This window comes from Bombina bombina, chromosome 2 (assembly GCF_027579735.1).
Source record: "Bombina bombina isolate aBomBom1 chromosome 2, aBomBom1.pri, whole genome shotgun sequence".
Lineage (NCBI taxonomy): Eukaryota > Metazoa > Chordata > Amphibia > Anura > Bombinatoridae > Bombina > Bombina bombina.
The window spans coordinates 187,232,180-187,251,607 of NC_069500.1; the positions used below are offsets into that span (position 1 = coordinate 187,232,180).

Here is a 19,428-nt window from a genome sequence, read left to right on the forward strand (position 1 = left end):
CTAGACAAAACTAGGCAAACAATCTCCATGCAGTCAGCTTCAGAGAATCTACATTTGGATGAAGAAATGCAACCTGAAGTAGAAGGTCCTTCCTTAGCGGTAATCTCCATGGAGGAGAGGACGACATCTTCACCAGGTCCACAAACCAAATTCTGCGAAGCCAAGCTGGAGCAATTAGAATCACAGAAGCCAGCTCCTGTTTGATCCGGGCTATCACCCGAGGAAGGAGGGCAAATGGGGGAAACAGGTAAATCAGACCAAAAATCCCATGGAACTGCTAGAGTGTCCACCAGAACTGCTTGCGGGTCCCTTGATCTGGACACGTATCTGGGAAGTTTGGTGTTTAGACAAGATGTTCGATCCCCGGCAAGGTCCACTCAGCCTTTCATCCTTCTGAGGTCGATAAAATGAGCAGCGCCTTGAGACCCTTACGGGTGATTAGCCGCGCTTTACAAGTACCCAATACATACATACATACATACCATGAGACCAATTACTTCCATACACTGTGCATCTGAGGGTCGAACAGAGGACTGAAGAGACTTTCTTTTTTCTGTTAAGAAAATCTTCCTCTAGATTGAATCTATGATTGTCCCCAAAAAACAGACCCTGGTACTTGGAATCTGGGAATTCTTGTCTAGATTTCCCATCCACCCGTGAGAGTGAAAAGTAACCAGAGAACAGAGAATCCGTTTGCGATCTTGCTAAATGAAAAGATGGCGCCTGAACCAAGATATCGTCCAGGTAAGGTGCCACCACAATTCCTTGAGACCTGGCCCCTAAAACCTTTGTAAAGATTTGGGGGGTTGTGGCTAGACCAAGTTAAACAATGTAAATGACTGCGCCTGGATGAAGTCATCACTAAAAGGGGACCTAACAAAAAGCCCAAGAAGACAAAGGGTAAAAAGGATAAAATAGGAGCGCCAAGGGCTTAAGGTTACTGATCAAGATGTGGGTTGAACCTTAATTAAAAAGGGGATCTCAGAAAGAGTAAATACAACTGATTAACGAAAAAGTAAAAACCGAGATTTAAGTATGACCAATCTGACCACACATGGGCAGAATATGAATACATATAAAAATAAAATAAGAATAAAAAATTAGAATGAAAAACTGATTAAATAATCAATAGAAAATACAGTAGAAGGTGACAAATAATCAAATGGGAAACAAAAAATTGATGATAATACCCGGGTATCTACAATAAAAAATGTGTACTCATAAATGAGCGCACCTCCTGAGGCGAAGTAGGAGTGGAAAATGGTGATAAATAGTCCAAAATGGTGGATTTCGTTTGGATTTTTGGACTATATCACCATTTTTCACTCCTACTTCACCTCAGGAGGGGCGCTCATTTATGAGTACATATTTTTTATTATAGATACCCGGGTATTATCATCAATTTTTTTGTTTCCCATTTGATTATTTGTCACCTTCTAATGTGTCACTATCTTTGTAGTTAAGGGTATACACTTCGTATGTTCTATTGATTATTTAATCTGTTTTTCAAGCTAATTTTTTATTTTAATTTTATTTTTATATGTATTCATATTCTGCCCATGTGTGGTCAGATTGGTCATAATTAAATCTCTGTTTTTACTTTTTCGTTAATCAGTATTTACTCTTTCTGAGATCCCCTTTTTAATTAAGGTTCAACCCACATCTTGATCAGTAACCTTAAGCCCTTGGCGCTCCTAATTAGTCCTTTTTACCTGTTGTGGCTAGACCAAAAAGAAGGACTACAAACTGAAAATGTTTGTCCAGAAATGCAAACCGAAGGAATTGAAAATGATCCTTGTGGATAGGAACATGAAGGTAGGCGTCCTTCAGGTTGATGGTGGTCATGAACTGACCCTCCTGAACTAAAGAAGGAATGGAACAAATATTTTCCATTTTGAAGGACGGAACCCTGAGAAATTTGTTAAGGCACTTCAGGCCCAAAATAGGTTGAAAAGTTACCTCTTTCTTGGGAACCACAAACAGATTGGAATAAAATCCTCAGCCTTGTTCTGCCAGAGGAACAGGGATGATCACTGATAGAGAAGAGAGATCCCTGACACAGTTTAAGAATGCCTTTTTTTCCTGGTTTGCTGAAAACCTTGACATGAGAAATCTGCCTCGGAGGACAAGATTAGACCAAGGATCTGGAATATCGCAAATCCAAACCTCTCGAAAGAGAGAAAGTCTGCCCCCTACTTGACCTAATCTCGTATCAGGGGTGAATTCTTCATGCTGATTTGTTCTCAGAATAAGGATTCTTGCACTGTTGCAATTATTCCAAGTTTGGTTGGGTCTCCAGGATGGTTTGGTCTGTTCAGGTTTGGAAGAAGAGGATTTCTGTCCCTTAAAATTACGAAAGGAACGAAAATTAGAAGCTTGGCGACTCTTAGGTCTAATCTTATCTTGAGGAAGAAAAGCCCCTTTTCCACCTGTGACAATGGAAATCATGGCATCCAGACCAGGACCAAACAGGGTGTTCCCCTGAAAAGGAAGAGAAAGGAGTCTAGACTTGGAAACCATGTCTGCCGACCAAGACTTTAGCCACAAGGCTCATGTGAGATAGAATGGAAAGACTGGAAGTCTTCGCACTCAGACGTACAACCTGCATACTGGCATCACAAATTAAGGTATTTGCCACTTTTAATGCCTTGATCCTGTCTTGGATCTCCTCCACAGTAGTCTCCTTCAAAATTAGTTCAGATAAGGAGTCACACCAATATGAGGCTGCGCCAGCGACTGCCGCCATACTAGCCACCGGTTGCCATAGCAGACCTTGGTGAAGAAAAATCTTCCTTAAGTACCTGTCAGGGTTTTTTCCCTGTTTTGTTTGCCATGTGCTGGCAGCCATTTTATTCACCTCTCTTGCTGACTATGGTGCATTGTGGGGGATGCTGTTAATTTCCTGCACTTCCTTTTATGGCCAGACTGGTGTGCATCATCCGTGTGAGACAGGATGCAGTCTCAGAATTGTGATGTCATCACTTATTATTTAAAGGGCCTCTGTTCAGTATGCTTTGCCTTTGCGTTATATCAGACCTGTTTGTGAGAGTTCCTGTGTATTACCTGGCTGCCTGACGTCCTTCCTGGTTCCTGATCCCTGGCTTGTTCCTGACTCTGCTGTTTTCCATGTTCCTGATTCCGGCTCGTCTGACTATTCGCTTTGGCTCCTGACTCAGCTCGTCTGACTACCAGCTCTGGTTTTGACTCCTGGCTTGTTATTTGACTTATGGACTTTTTATTATTTTTTGCTATTAAAAAAGGTGTGATTATTTTTGCACTTCTCGTCTCAGTCTGATTCCTGGCACCCTGACATTACGCAAAGGCCATGAATCCTGATGGTGCTAATAATCCACCTTTACCTGCCATCATTTCCAGGATGGATGAACAGGATCACCACTTGGATCAATTTGCACTAGCCCTGCAAACCCTGATGACTAGCACTGCACATATGGACCAAAGTGTCCCGCAAGTTATGGCTGCTCATGTTTCTGCTGCTGCACCTATGCCTACCAGGAGCATGTCCGGTTATGCCCCTCTACCTCAGCGATATGGAGGCGATTCTATTCAGTGCAGAGGGTTTTTGAACCAGGTGGGCATTTACTTTTAGATGTTACCTCAGGCGTTTCCCTCTGACAGAGCTAAGGTGGGATTTCTTATCTCGTTACTCTCTGACACAGCTCTTGCCTGGGCTAATCCCTTGTGGGAGACTAATAGACCTGTGATTTCAAATTTGTGGCCTCCTTTCGAAGGGTATTTGATGTTCCAGCTCGCTCCTCCTGTGCTGCTAAACGACTCATGTCCATTCAGCAAGGTACAAGATCTGTTGCTCAGCATGCTATTGAGTTACGTACGCTTGCCGCAGAGGTAGGTTGGAACAATGAAGCCCTTGTTGCCGCCTTCTTTCATGGGCTCTCTGATGCGATTAAACACGAAGTTGCTGCCAGAGATTTACCAGAGGATCTCGAAGGCATTGGTGTCTTTTTTTATCGTAATTGACATCAGACTCAGAGAGAGGCCCTCTTTCAAGGAGCACTTGTGGAAGCCTCCTGTTCCGTTGTCTTCTACGTGTTCGTTCCCACCCATGCCTCCCTCTCCTACCATGCCTCCTGGTCCTGAGTCACCAGGTACTGCTGAGCCGATGCAGTTGGGCTTTACGCGTCTCCCCGCGTGTAGAGGGCCTTTAGGACGAGGGAGGGGCTCTGCCTCTATTGTGGGTTACAGGGCTACCTTTTGAAGTCTTGTCCTACACGGCCGGGAAATGCTCACACCTAAGGTCCTGTCGGGGGCAGACATTGGGTGGTTTATCCTCGTCCCCAGAACCGCTTAAGGAGAAACCTTTGGTCACGGTTGTCCTTTCCTGGGTGGACTCCTCCATAGTCACTGTGCTGTGGGCTATTTCATTGACAGTGCTTTTGTATCAAAGCACTCCATTCCTGTTTTGCCTCGGTCCGTTTCGCTTGCTATTGAGGCCATTGATGGCAGGCCCCTTCAGCCCGCACTCATTACTCACGAAACTGCTCCGTTGTCCATGGCTGTTTGGGCTCTCCATTTTGAAACCCTCCAGTTCCAGGTGATAAACTCTCCGCATTTTCCGGTTGTTCTGGGTTATCCCTGGCTCCAAAAGCACAATCCCAGTTTCGACTGGTGCAGGTCCGAAATTTTGTCGTGGTCGCCTCAATGTATTTCCACTTGTCTTCGGAAACCAGTAAAAGTCTTGTGCACTTCTTCGGTATCTCAATTGCCAGAGAAGTACCGAGAGTTCCTAGACAATTTTGACAAGATGCATGCCGGTACGTTGCCTCCTCACCAGTCTTGCGATTGTGCCATAGACCTGCAACCCGGAGCCATTCCTCCTCGGGGCCGGGTGTACCCTCTGTCTGTTGCAGAGAATTGTGCTATGGAGGAGTAGGTTGCCGATGCTCTGTCACGGGGGATCATCCGAAAATACTGCTCTCCTGCAGGGGTTGGCTTCTTCTTTGTGAAGAAAAAGGGTGGCGAGTTAAGACCATGCATCGATTATAGGGGTCTTAATCGTCTTACCATTAAGAATGCTTACCCTATTCCGCTCATTACAGAACTCTTTGACCGCCTCAAGGGAGCTACGGTCTTTACTAAACTTTGAGAGGAGCATACAATCTCGTTAGGATTAAGGAGGGCCACGAATGGAAAACAGCATTTAACACCAGGAGTGATCATTATGAGTATCTTGTAATGCCCTTTGGCCTATGTAATGCTCCTGCTGTTTTCCAGGAATTTATTAATGATGTCCTACGAGATATGTTGCAACAGTGTGTTGTGGTGTACTTAGACGACATCCTCATACACTCACCCACACTTGAGGCTCATCGTTCTGATGTTACACGGGTTCTTCAGAGACTACGTGAGAACGGCCTGTTTTGTAAACTTGAGAAATGTGAGTTCCATCAGACTCAAGTAACCTTCCTAGGTTATGCTATCTCCGTTGCAGGGTTCTCCATGGATACTGACAAGTTATCTGCAATTCTGCAGTGGCCTCGCCCAGTTGGTTTTCGGTCTATTCAATGTTTTTTTGGGGTTCGCCAATTACTATAGAAAGTTTATTAAAAACTTTTTTTCCTTGGTCAAACCTATCACAGACATGACCTGTAAAGAGAATGATCCACTCCATTGGTCTCCTACTGCCATTAAGGCCTTTGATATTCTTAAGACTGCCTTTGTTGCCGCTCCAGTTCTGGCTCATCCTAACCCTGTCCTGCCTTTCGTTCTTGAGGTTGATGCGTCTGAGACTGGAGTAGGTGCCCTCTTGTCTCAACGTCCTACGCCTGACGGTTCCTTGCATCCGTGTGGTTTCTTCTCTAAGAAATTGTCTCCAGCGGAGTGCAATTATGAAATTGGCAACAGGGAATTACTGGCCATAAATTTGGCACTCAAGGAATGGAGGCATCTTCTCGAGGGTACTAGCGTGCCAGTGCTTATTCTTACTGACCACAAGAATTTTACTTATCTATCTGAAGCAAAACGTTTGTGGCCCGGCAAGCCAGATGGGCGCTATTTTTGTCTCGGTTTAATTATATGGTCTCCTACCTGCCTGGTAGTAAGAATGTTAGGGCTGATGCCCTCTCTCGACAATTTTCGCCTCTGTCCAAGGAGGAGTCTGTACCTCCTGACCATATTTTGGCTACCAAACATACTAATTTGACTTCTCCCTTGGGGGAGGAGATCCTGGCTGCACAAACCAATGCACCTCCTGAGAAACCTAGTGGTAAGTGTTTTGTTCCTGAGAATCTTCAAACTAAACTTCTGCACACTTACCACTATCCTAAAGCCGCAGGTCACCCAGGCAAGAACCGAATGATTTGGTCTGTCACTCGACAATTCTGGTGGCCAGGTCTTCGTTCTGATGTTGCTGCGTATGTTGCCTCCTGCTCAGTTTGTGCACAGAATAAGACTCCTCGACGTCTTCCTGTGGGTCTTCTTCAACCTATTGCTAATGGTGAGCGTCCTTGGACACATCTTTTCATGGACTTCATTGTCGAGCTCCCTGTTTCCAATGGCAATACAGTTATCCTTATAATGGTTGACCATTTTTCTAAAATGTCACATTGCATTCCCTTAATGAAGTTGCCTACCGCTCAGGAGCTTGCTTCAATTTTTGCCCGGGAGGTCTTCCGTTTACATGGGTTACCCAAGGAGATAGTGTCGGACCGGGGTAGCCAGTTTGTCTCCAGATTTTGGCGTTCCTTTTGTGCTCAAATGGGGATCTAGCTTTCCTTCTCCTGCGGAACGGTCTAATCAAGCTCTGGAACAGTTCCTCCGTTGCTATGTCTCAGATCACCACAGTAATTGGTCTGAACTGTTACTTTGGGCAGAGTTTGCTTGTAATAGTGCTATTAATGCTTCCTCCAAGTTATCCCAGTTCATGGCGAATTATGGGTTTCAACCATCCTTGTTGCCCGATTCATTCATGTCTCATAGTATTCCGGCTTTGGAGGAGCATCTCCGGCAACTCCGTTCCACGTGGGCGCATATTCAGGATTGCCTTCATCGTTCTATGCAGCGCCAAAAGTTCCAGGCTGATCGTAGGCGTCTGTCCGCACCTTCCTACCAGGTTGGTGAACCTTCGTGTGCCTTCCAACAAACTGGTGCCCCGTTATGTTGGTCCTTTTCGAATACTCCAACATTTCAATCCTGTGGCCTACGCTCTTGACCTTCCTCCTGCGATGCGCATCTTCAATGTTTTTCATGTCTCCCTCTTAAAACCATTGGTTTGTAATCGGTTTACCACTGTGTTGCCTTGTCCCCATCCTATCTTTGTTGACAACCATGAGGAGTATGAGGTCAACAGCATCATTGACTCTCGTATGTCCAGGGGCCGTGTACAGTATTTGGTACACTGGAGGGCTACGGTCCGGAAGAGCGTTCTTGGGTTCCCTCCTCTGATGTTCATGCTCCCGCCCTCCTCCGTGCCTTCCATAACCATTTCCCCAATAAGCCTTTTGTCCTCCCGCGGGGGAGGGGCCGTTGAGGGGAGGGTACGGTCAGGGTTTTTTCCCTGTTTTGTTTGCCATGTGCTGCTGGCAGCCATTTTACTCACCTCTCTTGCCGACTATGGTGCATTGTGGGAGATGCTGCTCATTTCCTGCACTTCCTTTTATGGCCAGACTGATGTGCATCATCCGTGTGAGACAGGATGCAGTCTCAGAACTGTGATGTCATCAATTATTATTTAAAGGGCCTCTGTTCAGTATGCTTTGCCTTTGCGTTGTCTCAGACCTGTTTGTGAGAGTTCCTGTGTATTACCTGGCTGCCTGACGTCCTTCCTGGTTCCTGATCCCTGGCTTGTTCCTGACTCTGCTGTTTTCCTTGTTCCTGATTCCGGCTCGTCTGACTATTCGCTTTGGCTCCTAACTCGGCTCGTCTGACTACCATCTCTGGTTTTGACTCCTGGCTTGCTATTTGACTTGTGGACTTTTATTATTTTTTGCTATTAAAAAAGGTGTGATTATTTTTGCACTTCTCGTCTCAGTCTGATTCCTGGCACCCTGACAGTACCCCTCCAATTTCCTATCCATGGGATCCTTAAAAGAGGTACTATCCTCCAGAGGAATCGTAGTCCTCTAAGTCAATGTGGATATAGCTTCATCCACCTTAGGATTAGTACGGCAAAGCTCATGTACAGAGTCTGCAACAGAAAACATTTTCTTAAAAACAGGAGATGGGATAAAGGAAACACCTGGTTTCTCCCACTCCTGAGAAATAATATCCGACATACGATCTGGAACAGGAAACACTTCCACAGATCTAGGTTTGACATCAAAAACTTTGTTCAGCTTAGTAATCTTAGGGGCTTCAGAAGTTGTAGGTTCTGAATCATCCAGAGTAGTCAAAACCTCCATAAGCAATACTCGGAGATGCTCAAGCTTAAACCTAAAACTAATCTCCTTTGAATCTACGGCACTAGCCGCAGCAGACTCAGATTCAGAGATCATGCCCTCAGAAGCTGCTGATGAATGATCATCCTCAGATAGTTGTGATAAACTGACCATAGCAGCCTAGGCGTTAGACGATAATCCTACTTTAGAGGACATATTCTTGAATTTTCTTTTTCTCTTAGTGCTGCAGAAACCGCTGAGGTAAGCTGCGCAGCAAAATCACCTGGTAAAAATACACCCCCAGGTACAGACTGAGTAGAACCGCTGGGCACTGCTTGTGTGACAACTATCGACGGGGACTGAAGAGAAAGCGGAGGCATGTCTAGGGTAACAAAATCCTGAGAGGCAGAGGGCTCTGAGGGGTTACGTTTTTGAGTAAAAGCAAAATCTTTATTCCTTGACTGCAACATATTTGATAGACATGTGGAGCAAAGTTGCACAGGAGGAATCACTTGCGCCTATAAAAAATATATAAACAGTTAACAAAATTAACTGATAAATTTTGTTCCTTTTCCATAGTGTCCATCTGGGTAACTCTTAAATTATAGACTAAATAAACAAGATATCAAGAAAAACCTTAAAAGTTATTAAAGCAGGAACTCATACCAACAGCAATAACCACCAGCTAAATGTGGAGTCCTACAGCAAAAACAAATAGAAAATGGCACCACTATACACCCATCCGTTGCTTGAGTACTCACCACCTCCTGGTACCCACAAGAGTAGTTCCCTTAAATTGTGCACTCGCTCCAATAAGCACTCTGTGAGCTATGGAGATCACTGCTATAACCGCCGCTTCAGACGGAAGAAGCCGAAGGGCGACTGTCACGTTACTGCATTATAAAGAAAACTGTGACATCAGAGAAAGCGCGCGAAGTACGCTGCGCTGCAGAAAAAACTGACTCAGATTAAAAGTGCATAGAAACACCTCTTTCAGCCTCTAACACATTAAATGCCCAAAAATATTATATAAAATCAAGAATATGAGCTCATATTGAACCCTGACAGCCTAAGTCCCATGAACTAAGCGTAAATACACATCCTGTATATCCTGCCCAGGTTTAAAATCCCCACAATGAATGGATTTTTAATAAATCCCCCCAGGCTCCGTTGTCAATTCAGAAAAGGGGTTAAACCCTAGAGTGCTTGAGCCTTCTAACCTAAGAAGGAATTAAGCACTTACCTTAGGAGCTTCAGCTGTAGGGCAGGCACAGCATCACAGCTCTGACAGATCCAGACGACTGCTGACAGGGACCAGTAGAAAAAGGAAAAGCAGAGTAACCAACCCTGGTTTTCCAAATGGGGGTTAGCATACATTTTTGGAGGAGAAACAAGGACTACCCTGCTGAACTTGAACAGCTAACAGCTACCACAACTCTTACTCAAGAGGATTTACATGGACACAGCATTAACCCAATTCTTGCTTGCAGGGAAACTACCCATTAAAGGATAAATAATTAATTTTCTTCAGAGCAACATCTTTGCACACCTCCTAGATATACGACAGCAAAGAATGACTGGGGATTATGGGAATTGGGAGGAATATTTAAAGCTTTGCTGGGGTGTTCTTTGCCTCCTCCTGGTTGCCAGGAGTTGAATTCCCACTAATAATTAGAATGGATTTGTGGCCTCTCCATGCCATTGGAAAGAAAACAAATTGATATGTAATATTGCTCTAAGTTATACAGTAAACAGGGCCTTAGTTTGGCAGTTAAATGGTGTGTAACTGAGTCCACATAAAAATAATACTCAAGGTCACAGTTTGTGCTGTACTAATAAATAAAAGTGAAGATAGCATTCCAAGTGCCTGAGTCATTTCCCAAACTTTAAGTCATACAACCACAGAAACAGGTTCGTGACCAAATCAATGCAACCTCCACAGATTAAAAAAATATGATCACCCAATTACAACATAGAGAAGCATTTAATTGTATTATAATGATACTAACCACAAACCATTCATTTAAATGTATCTAACTATTCACTGTCCAAAATTTTTGGTGCCAGATTTTAATAGATGTGATAAGGGGGTGGTGAATATATTAAAGTGACATGAAACCAAAAAAACATTTTTTTTTTCATGATTCAAATAGATCATGTGATTTTAAACAACTTTGCAATTTACTTCTGTTATCTAATTTTCTTCAGTCTCTTGGTATTCTTAATTGAAAAGAAAACCTAGGTAGGCTCAGGAGCAGCGAAGCATTACTGAGAGATAGCTGCTGATTGGTGGTTGTATAAAAATGCTTTTTATTGGTGCACCAGATGTGTTCAGCTTGCTCCCAGTAGGCCATTGCTGCTCCTTCAACAAAGGATAAAAGAGAATGAAGCACATATGATAATAAAGGTACATTTTAAAAAATGATACCAAGAGAGAAAATTAAATTAGATAATAGAACAACAATGGAAAGTTGCTTAAAATTGCACCCTCTATCTGAATCATGAAAGTTTAATTTTGACTTTGCTGTCCCTTTAAAACACAGAACAGCTACTCCCTATTTGCCAGTTTAGCACTCCCAGAATCATCAACCTGGAGTGTAAACATTTTTATATATCTACTCAAAGGGATGGAAAGCCAGGAGGGATATATCTATCTATCTATCTATCTATCTATCTATCTATCTATCCATCCATACACACAGATATAAAGTGTTCTTACAAAGCCCGTTTGCAGGACTATATATTATGCTGAATACGCAGTTACACGGATAGACAACAAGCATACATTATTTTTGCTGTACTGTAAAAACAGAAAACCCACCTTTATTTCTTCCCTGGTTAGCCAGGAACTCTTTGGTGTAACCCCTTCAGGTTGGAACCAACTTCCTTCACATGTTTCAATATTGTAATAGTAATCAAATTGATCTTTTAGCTTTATCTTCATCCATGCACTGTCCTCTGCTCCTGTAAGAATGATAAATAAAGTGAGCGCTTAATACAGCAAAGCATTCAGCATTTACCAGGCGCATGTGCAACAGGATTTATCGAGTGCATACTGCAGGTACAAGCTGTACCCCAAGCCACAGTTTTACATTAAAATAGATAGTATAAAACATCATGTTCTGTAATTTATATGAAAAATTTACTTTTTTAAAAGTTGGACTAAGCAAGAAATAAAAATTCATACTTCATACCGTATTACAGTATTCATTCTTATTTTCTACCAGACAATTCCCCCAACTTTGGGCTAGATTACGAGTGGAGTGCTACAATTTGTGCGCAAGCGATAACGGCTTTTTTTTTTTGCTTTTGCGCATATTACAAACTGAAAGTAAACACATTTGCTCGAGTGCATTAAACACAACATAAATACACTTAAAAGTACTGTTACAATCATATAAACACTTTCTGATCAAAATTATTTAAAAAATAAATAATAAAAAAGTTATAAGGGCTTAAAGGTATATGGTATAAGGTGTTTGGCAAAAAAAAGGGCTTTAACACATACATATATATATATATATATATATATATATATATATATATATATATGTGTGTGTGTATGTATGTGTACAGATGTATTTATATGTGTATATATGTATATACATACTAATATACACATATATACATATGTATACATATTTTTTTATATATATATATATATATATATATATATATATATATATATATATATATATATATATATACGCAACATATATATGTACATTGGAGCCCTTTGCAGTCAATATCTGAAAACAATAAAAATCAGTATTAAACAATGTCTTTTACTGTGTATGCACTGTAAATATTTTACAATCCAATGTTCTTCACATGGTGTCTAAGTGGCGTTAGATAGTATTTAGGTTATATACTATAGCGCAGATGATCCATTAGAAGCTATGATTAGGGAATAGGTGTACTGTTGCTAAGCTATTATGTTTACGTATTATATCTGTTTTTCACTTTTTGCTTTTTTAGCAATTTTGTCCTTGCTGAGGCTCCTTACCGCCATCAGCGCATGCGCAGTTGCGCTGAATGGACGCACAGGAGCCCGGCAGTGTAATCACACGGTGGCAGTCTACGGGTATATATGGGTGAGTTTTTCTGTTTATATTTTATTGGTCTGAGGATGGGGGCGACCCCAAAAACGTTTAAGCGGAGAGTGCCTTCTGGATTGAATTATATATATTTATAAAAATATAAAGTGTCGTTCCGCACCACCCTCTTTGTCTCAAGGAATACTTCTATGTGTGACCTGTGGTCAAAAAAATTATTCACAGGACACACAGTGCAAGAAGGGAGTGAATAAAGTTTATGACAACTGAGAAGTACTAACACTTCTCTGAGAAGAAAAAGGCCTCCCCTATCCAGCATTTGAGTATGATATCTTCTAAATAAATCAATGTAAACAATGTATAGGGAGTATACTATCGGGTCAGTCAGCCAAAAATACATGAGAAGTAGCAGCTGACTATCCCTCAGAACATTAGCAAACAATTTGCGACACACGTTTCATCCTCGTGGATCATAACCAGGACTTCTTCCGGTATTACCATGCTACCTCTCCTGAACTCTTCCTGGATACAAATATCGAGATGGTTAAAAAAAGGGTGCTCTTGAATATGCAATAACAGAGGTAAGCCTTCTTCTTTAACAGATTGGATAACGCGAAAAGGCAAGCATCAACTCCAGAGATAGTGGAAATGGCATTGCCGAGTGAATAAACACATCCATTACCACATACGCTGTGAAGGTGAGGGTAAAGGTATAAGTCGAGCATCAGTTTATGGTTATGGCTAATGATGGCAACAGGCACCTGATAAGGTAGGCTTATAAACTATCACCGTAATCCCTTGGAGGTGCTTTAAATTATATACAGTTGTCTATACACTACTTCACCATTATGATCAATAATCTCTACCGATACCCGTAAACTGTGATATATTGCTTTTGCTATGGGCAGACTTACATGAGCGCACCTCTTTTTGACTGTCTCCCACCTCGATCCTATCATGGAATTTTGTTGGGACCACAATAAGCATTCTGTCTGTTACATATAAGTGCTGCCTACACTAACAGGACTAACTAACTGGACTTTGCTTCAGCTAGGATTTAACAACCAGGCACCATTAATACATGGACATACAAATAGATTGCTTATTCTGCTATTGCCTCTAATAAGATTATTTTCTTTTTTCTTTATGGTTTTAGTGGGCCCACATATCCTGTATTTGTTATTTGTATCTTGGAATACAATGTGCATAGCTTTTTTTTGTACTCACTAAAGGCTTTTTGTATTTTTGGCTGACTGACCTGATAGTATACTCCCTTTACACTGTTAACATTGAATTATTTAGAAGGTATCATACTCAAGTGCTGGATAGGGGAGGCCTTTTTCTTCTCAGTGAAGTGTTAGGACTTCTCAGTTGTAATAAAAATATATACAATATATTTATATATATATATATATATATATATATATATATATATATATATATATATATATATATATAAAAGAGATATTTTACCCAAAAAACATCAGATATATATATATATATATATATATATATATATATATAAATATTTATTTAAGAATAAATAGAACATATTCTTCTATGTGAAGAACATTGGAATGTAAAATATTCATAATTCATGTTAAATTTAGTGCTCTTAAACAAACGCAGTCGGGTTAGCGAGCAAATATGGGTGTTATGATTTTTTCTGTTTCTCCATTTAAGTCTATTGGGAGAATATGTTAAAAGGACAGTAAAGTCATAATTAGACATTCATGATTTAGATAGAGCATACCATTTTAAACAACTTTCTAATTTACTTCTATTATTTAATTTGCTTCCTTCTCTTTTATCCTTTGCTGAAAGGTTTAGCTAGGGAAGCTCAGGACAATCAAAGAACCTAGGTTCTAGCTGCTGATTGATAGGTGGATATATACACTGATTGTCATTGGCTCACCCATGTGATCAATTAAAAACCAGTTGTGCATTGCTGCTCCTTTAACAAATGATACCAAGAGAATGAAGGAAATGTGATAAAAGAAGTAAACTAGAACGTTAAAAATGTTATGCTCTATCTGAATCATGAAAGAAAATGTGGGGTTTCATATCCCTTTAACATGGTCGCAATATCTGAAGTCCAATTCTTTAAGTATGTCATGTTTCACTCGAGCACTTTTTACTTTCAACTTGTAATACGAGCGCTACTTTACTAAAAGTTTACCTCTAGCAAAGTTAAAGGGATACAGATAGAGCATGCAATGTTAAGCAAATTTCTAATTTACTCCTATTAAACACTTTTCTTTGTTCTCTTGCTATCTTTTTTTTTTTTTTTTTTAAACAGGAATCTTGCTTTTTCAAAAAAAGATAGCAAGAGAACGAAGAAAATTTGATAATAGGAGTCAATTAGAAAGTTGCTTAAAATTGCATGCTCTATCTGAATCATGAAAGAATAAAAATTGGGTTTTGTGGCCCTTTAACTCGCAAGCAATAAATAGCACTCCACTCGTAGTCTATCCCTTTATTAGTAAAGAGCAACAAGCTTCTATAAATTGGGCAAGAAATAATACATTTATGTAGCAGAAGATTTTTTCCTAAAATTTTCTAAAATGCCCTTTTTTCGTCGGAACAGAGAGAAAAAATAAAATACAGCTTTACACATTTATCATTAGAAGTGCGAACAAGGTTCCAAGCTAGGGAACCTGTTTATCTGTATTCACAGCAAGTATGCAGCAGACGCTGTTCGGCCACTGGCCAAATTTATTATTGCACAAGGAAATTCTTGTGCAGTACACCCCCCCTTCTTTTGTGCTTTTATTCAATTAATCATCCTGAACATGTTCATGGTGATTTATTTCTGGCACCACTGAGGTAGTGGAGAGGTTAAAAAGCAGTGGTCTTACGATCGCTGCTTCTTAACTTAAGGCAAGCAGGCTCACTCATGCCTCCTTTGCTTAAAGGCATATGAAATAAAAAAAATTTTCTTTCATGATTCAGATACAGCCTACAATTTTAAGAACTTTCTAATTTACTCCTAATATAATTTTTTTTCTTTGTTCTCATGAGTACACCCCTAAGTGGAAATGTCCAAATTGGGCCCAAAGTGTCAATATTTTGTGTGGCCCAGTCTCCGAAGGGAGGGGATCATGCTCTGCTTCAGTATGTCACAGTACATGTTGGCATTCATGGTTCCCTCAATGAACTGTAGCTCCCCAGTGCCGGCATCACTCATGCTGGCCTAGGCCATGACACTCCCACCACCATGCTTGACTGTAGGCAAGACACACTTGTCTTTGTTCTCCTCACCTGGTTGCCGCCACACACGCTTGACACCATCTGAACCAAAAAAGTTTATCTTGGCAAAATTGACACTGTTATACAGGCTGTACACTCACTACTTTACATTGTAGCAAAGTGTCATTTCTTCAGTGTTGTCATATGAAACTATATAATAAAATATTTACAAAAATGTGAGGGGTGTACTCACTTTTGTGATATACTGTATGTGAGAACAACATAATGCAGCCCCTGGCCAATCCTCCTTTAGCAGCCCTTAATAAAAAAAAAAAAAAAACTGGGCACCCCATCTTCTGAAGTTTAAAATGGGTCTAATTCTCATACAGTTCATTATTGAGCAATATATATGAAGATAGTAAACTTTGCACTAGTGATGTACTTTAGTTTAAATCCGAATTAATGCACCAGTAAAATTTAAAGAGAACGAAAATATTTGTTAGTATTTATTTGTTTCCTTTAAATTAATTTTAAAGGCTTAATACTTACCGTAATGTGCTCTGGAGAGCGTGCTAACCTGATCCGCTTCTTTCCAGGTTCCTGACCGCGCTAACAGGAGGCTTAGCGCGCTCGGCACTCTGAAACTTGTACTAACAGGTCCTGGGAACTGAATGGCTAAGCTTCCTGTTAGTGCAGGCAGGGTTCTGGCAAGAAGAGGATTAATTTAGTGCACTCTCCAGAGCCCGTTAAGGTAAGTATTAAGCCTTTAAAATTAATAAACTTAAAGGAAACAAATAAATACTAAAAAATGTTGTCAGTATTTGTTCGTCCTTTTAAAATTGTGCTGATGCATTCATTTGGATTTACTCAAATATTCAGAACTAAAATTTCTTCTGAAATTACAAAGTAATGATCCATATGTATATACATACATATATACTGTATATATAAACACACACAAGTGTTCAAAAGTTTTGGGTCACTTAGAAATGTCATTGTTTTCAAAAGAAAACATAATTTATGCTTACCTGATAAATTCCTTTCTTCTGTTGTGTGATCAGTCCACGGGTCATCATTACTTCTGGGATATAACTCCTCCCCAACAGGAAATGCAAGAGGATTCACCCAGCAGAGCTGCATATAGCTCCTCCCCTCTACGTCACTCCCAGTCATTCGACCAAGAATCAACGAGAAAGGAGAAACCAAGGGTGAAGTGGTGACTGGAGTATAATTTAAAAGATATTTACCTGCCTTAAAAAAAAACAGGGCGGGCCGTGGACTGATCACACAACAGAAGAAAGGAATTTATCAGGTAAGCATAAATTATGTTTTCTTCTGTTATGTGTGATCAGTCCACGGGTCATCATTACTTCTGGGATACCAATACCAAAGCAAAAGTACACGGATGACGGGAGGGATAGGCAGGCTCATTATACAGAAGGAACCACTGCCTGAAGAACCTTTCTCCCAAAAATAGCCTCCGAAGAAGCAAAAGTGTCAAATTTGTAAAATTTGGAAAAAGTATGAAGCGAAGACCAAGTTGCAGCCTTGCAAATCTGTTCAACAGAGGCCTCATTCTTAAAGGCCCAAGTGGAAGCCACAGCTCTAGTAGAATGGGCTGTAATTCTTTCAGGAGGCTGCTGTCCAGCAGTCTCATAGGCTAAACGAATTATGCTACGAAGCCAGAAGGAGAGAGAGGTAGCCGAAGCCTTATGACCTCTCCTCTGACCAGAGTACACGACAAACAGGGAAGACGTTTGTCGAAAATCCTTAGTTGCCTGCAAGTAGAACTTGAGGGCACGAACTACATCCAGATTGTGTAGAAGACGTTCCTTCTTTGAAGAAGGATTTGGGCATAAAGAAGGAACAACAATCTCTTGATTGATGTTCCTGTTAGTGACTACCTTAGGTAAGAACCCAGGTTTAGTACGCAGAACTACCTTATCTGAATGAAAAATCAAATAAGGAGAATCACAATGTAAAGCTGATAACTCAGAGACTCTCCGAGCCGAAGAAATAGCCATTAAAAATAACACTTTCCAAGATAACAACTTTATATCAATGGAATGAAGGGGTTCAAACGGAACTCCTTGTAGAACGTTAAGAACAAGGTTTAAACTCCATGGCGGAGCAACAGTTTTAAACACAGGCTTGATTCTAGCTAAAGCCTGACAAAAGGCCTGGACGTCTGGATTTTCTGACAGACGCCTGTGCAACAAGATGGACAGAGCTGAGATCTGTCCCTTTAATGAACTAGCCGATAAACCCTTTTCTAAACCTTCTTGTAGAAAGGACAATATCCTAGGAATCCTAACCTTACTCCAGGAGTAACCTTTGGATTCGCACCAGTATAGGTATTTACGCCATATCTTATGGTAAATTCTTCTGGTAACAGGCTTCCTAGCCTGTATCAGGGTATCAATAACCGACTCCGAAAAACCACGTTTTGATAAAATCAAGCGTTCAATTTCCAAGCAGTCAGCTTCAGAGAAGTTAGATTTTGATGTTTGAATGGACCCTGTATCAGAAGGTCCTGTCTTAGAGGTAGAGACCAAGGCGGACAGGATGACATGTCCACTAGATCTGCATACCAAGTCCTGCGTGGCCATGCAGGCGCTATTAGAATCACTGATGCTCTCTCCTGTTTGATTTTGGCAATCAATCGAGGAAGCAGTGGGAAGGGTGGAAACACATAAGCCATCCCGAAGTTCCAAGGTGCTGTCAAAGCATCTATCAGAACCGCTCCCGGATCCCTGGATCTGGACCCGTAGCGAGGAAGTTTGGCGTTCTGGCGAGACGCCATGAGATCTATCTCTGGTTTGCCCCAACGTCGAAGTATTTGGGCAAAGACCTCCGGATGAAGTTCCCACTCCCCCGGATGAAAAGTCTGGCGACTCAAGAAATCCGCCTCCCAGTTCTCCACTCCCGGGATGTGGATTGCTGACAGGTGGCAAGAGTGAGACTCTGCCCAGCGAATTATCTTTGATACTTCCATCATTGCTAGGGAGCTTCTTGTCCCTCCTTGATGGTTGATGTAAGCTACAGTCGTGATGTTGTCCGACTGAAACCTGATGAACCCCCGAGTTTTTAACTGGGGCCAAGCCAGAAGGGCATTGAGAACTGCTCTCAATTCCAGAATGTTTATTGGCAGGAGACTTTCCTCCTGATTCCATTGTCCCTGAGCCTTCAGAGAATTCCAGACAGCGCCCCAGCCTAGTAGGCTGGCGTCTGTTGTTACAATTGTCCAGTCCGGCCTGCTGAATGGCATCCCCCTGGACAGATGTGGCCGAGAAAGCCACCATAGAAGAGAGTTTCTGGTCTCTTGATCCAGATTCAGAGTAGGGGACAAGTCTGAGTAATCCCCATTCCACTGACTCAGCATGCACAATTGCAGCGGTCTGAGATGTAGACGTGCAAAGGGTACTATGTCCATTGCTGCTACCATTAAGCCGATCACCTCCATGCATTGAGCTACTGACAGGAGTTGAATGGAATGAAGGACACGGCATGCATTTAGAAGCTTTGTTAATCTGTCTTCTGTCAGATAAATCTTCATTTCTACAGAATCTATAAGAGTCCCCAAGAATGGAACTCTTGTGAGAGGAAAGAGAGAACTCTTCTTTTCGTTCACTTTCCATCCATGCGACCTTAGAAATGCCAGAACTAACTCTGTATGAGACTTGGCAGTTTGAAAGCTTGAAGCTTGTATCAGAATGTCGTCTAGGTACGGAGCTACCGAAATTCCTCACGGTCTTAGTACCGCCAGAAGGGCACCCAGAACCTTTGTGAAGATTCTTGGAGCCGTAGCCAATCCGAATGGAAGAGCTACAAAC

The 19,428-nt window shown here is 41.4% G+C and overlaps 1 protein-coding gene across 1 annotated transcript in view; it reads right to left on the reverse strand.

Moving 5' to 3' along the window:
- Positions 1-19,428, reverse strand: part of IQGAP2 (IQ motif containing GTPase activating protein 2) — a 373,896-nt gene that overhangs the window by 160,365 nt on the left and 194,103 nt on the right. Inside the window, exon 13 of the mRNA XM_053701383.1 lies at positions 11,173-11,315. Coding sequence (XP_053557358.1) covers positions 11,173-11,315 — 143 coding nt within the window. The remainder of the gene's footprint in view (positions 1-11,172; positions 11,316-19,428) is intronic.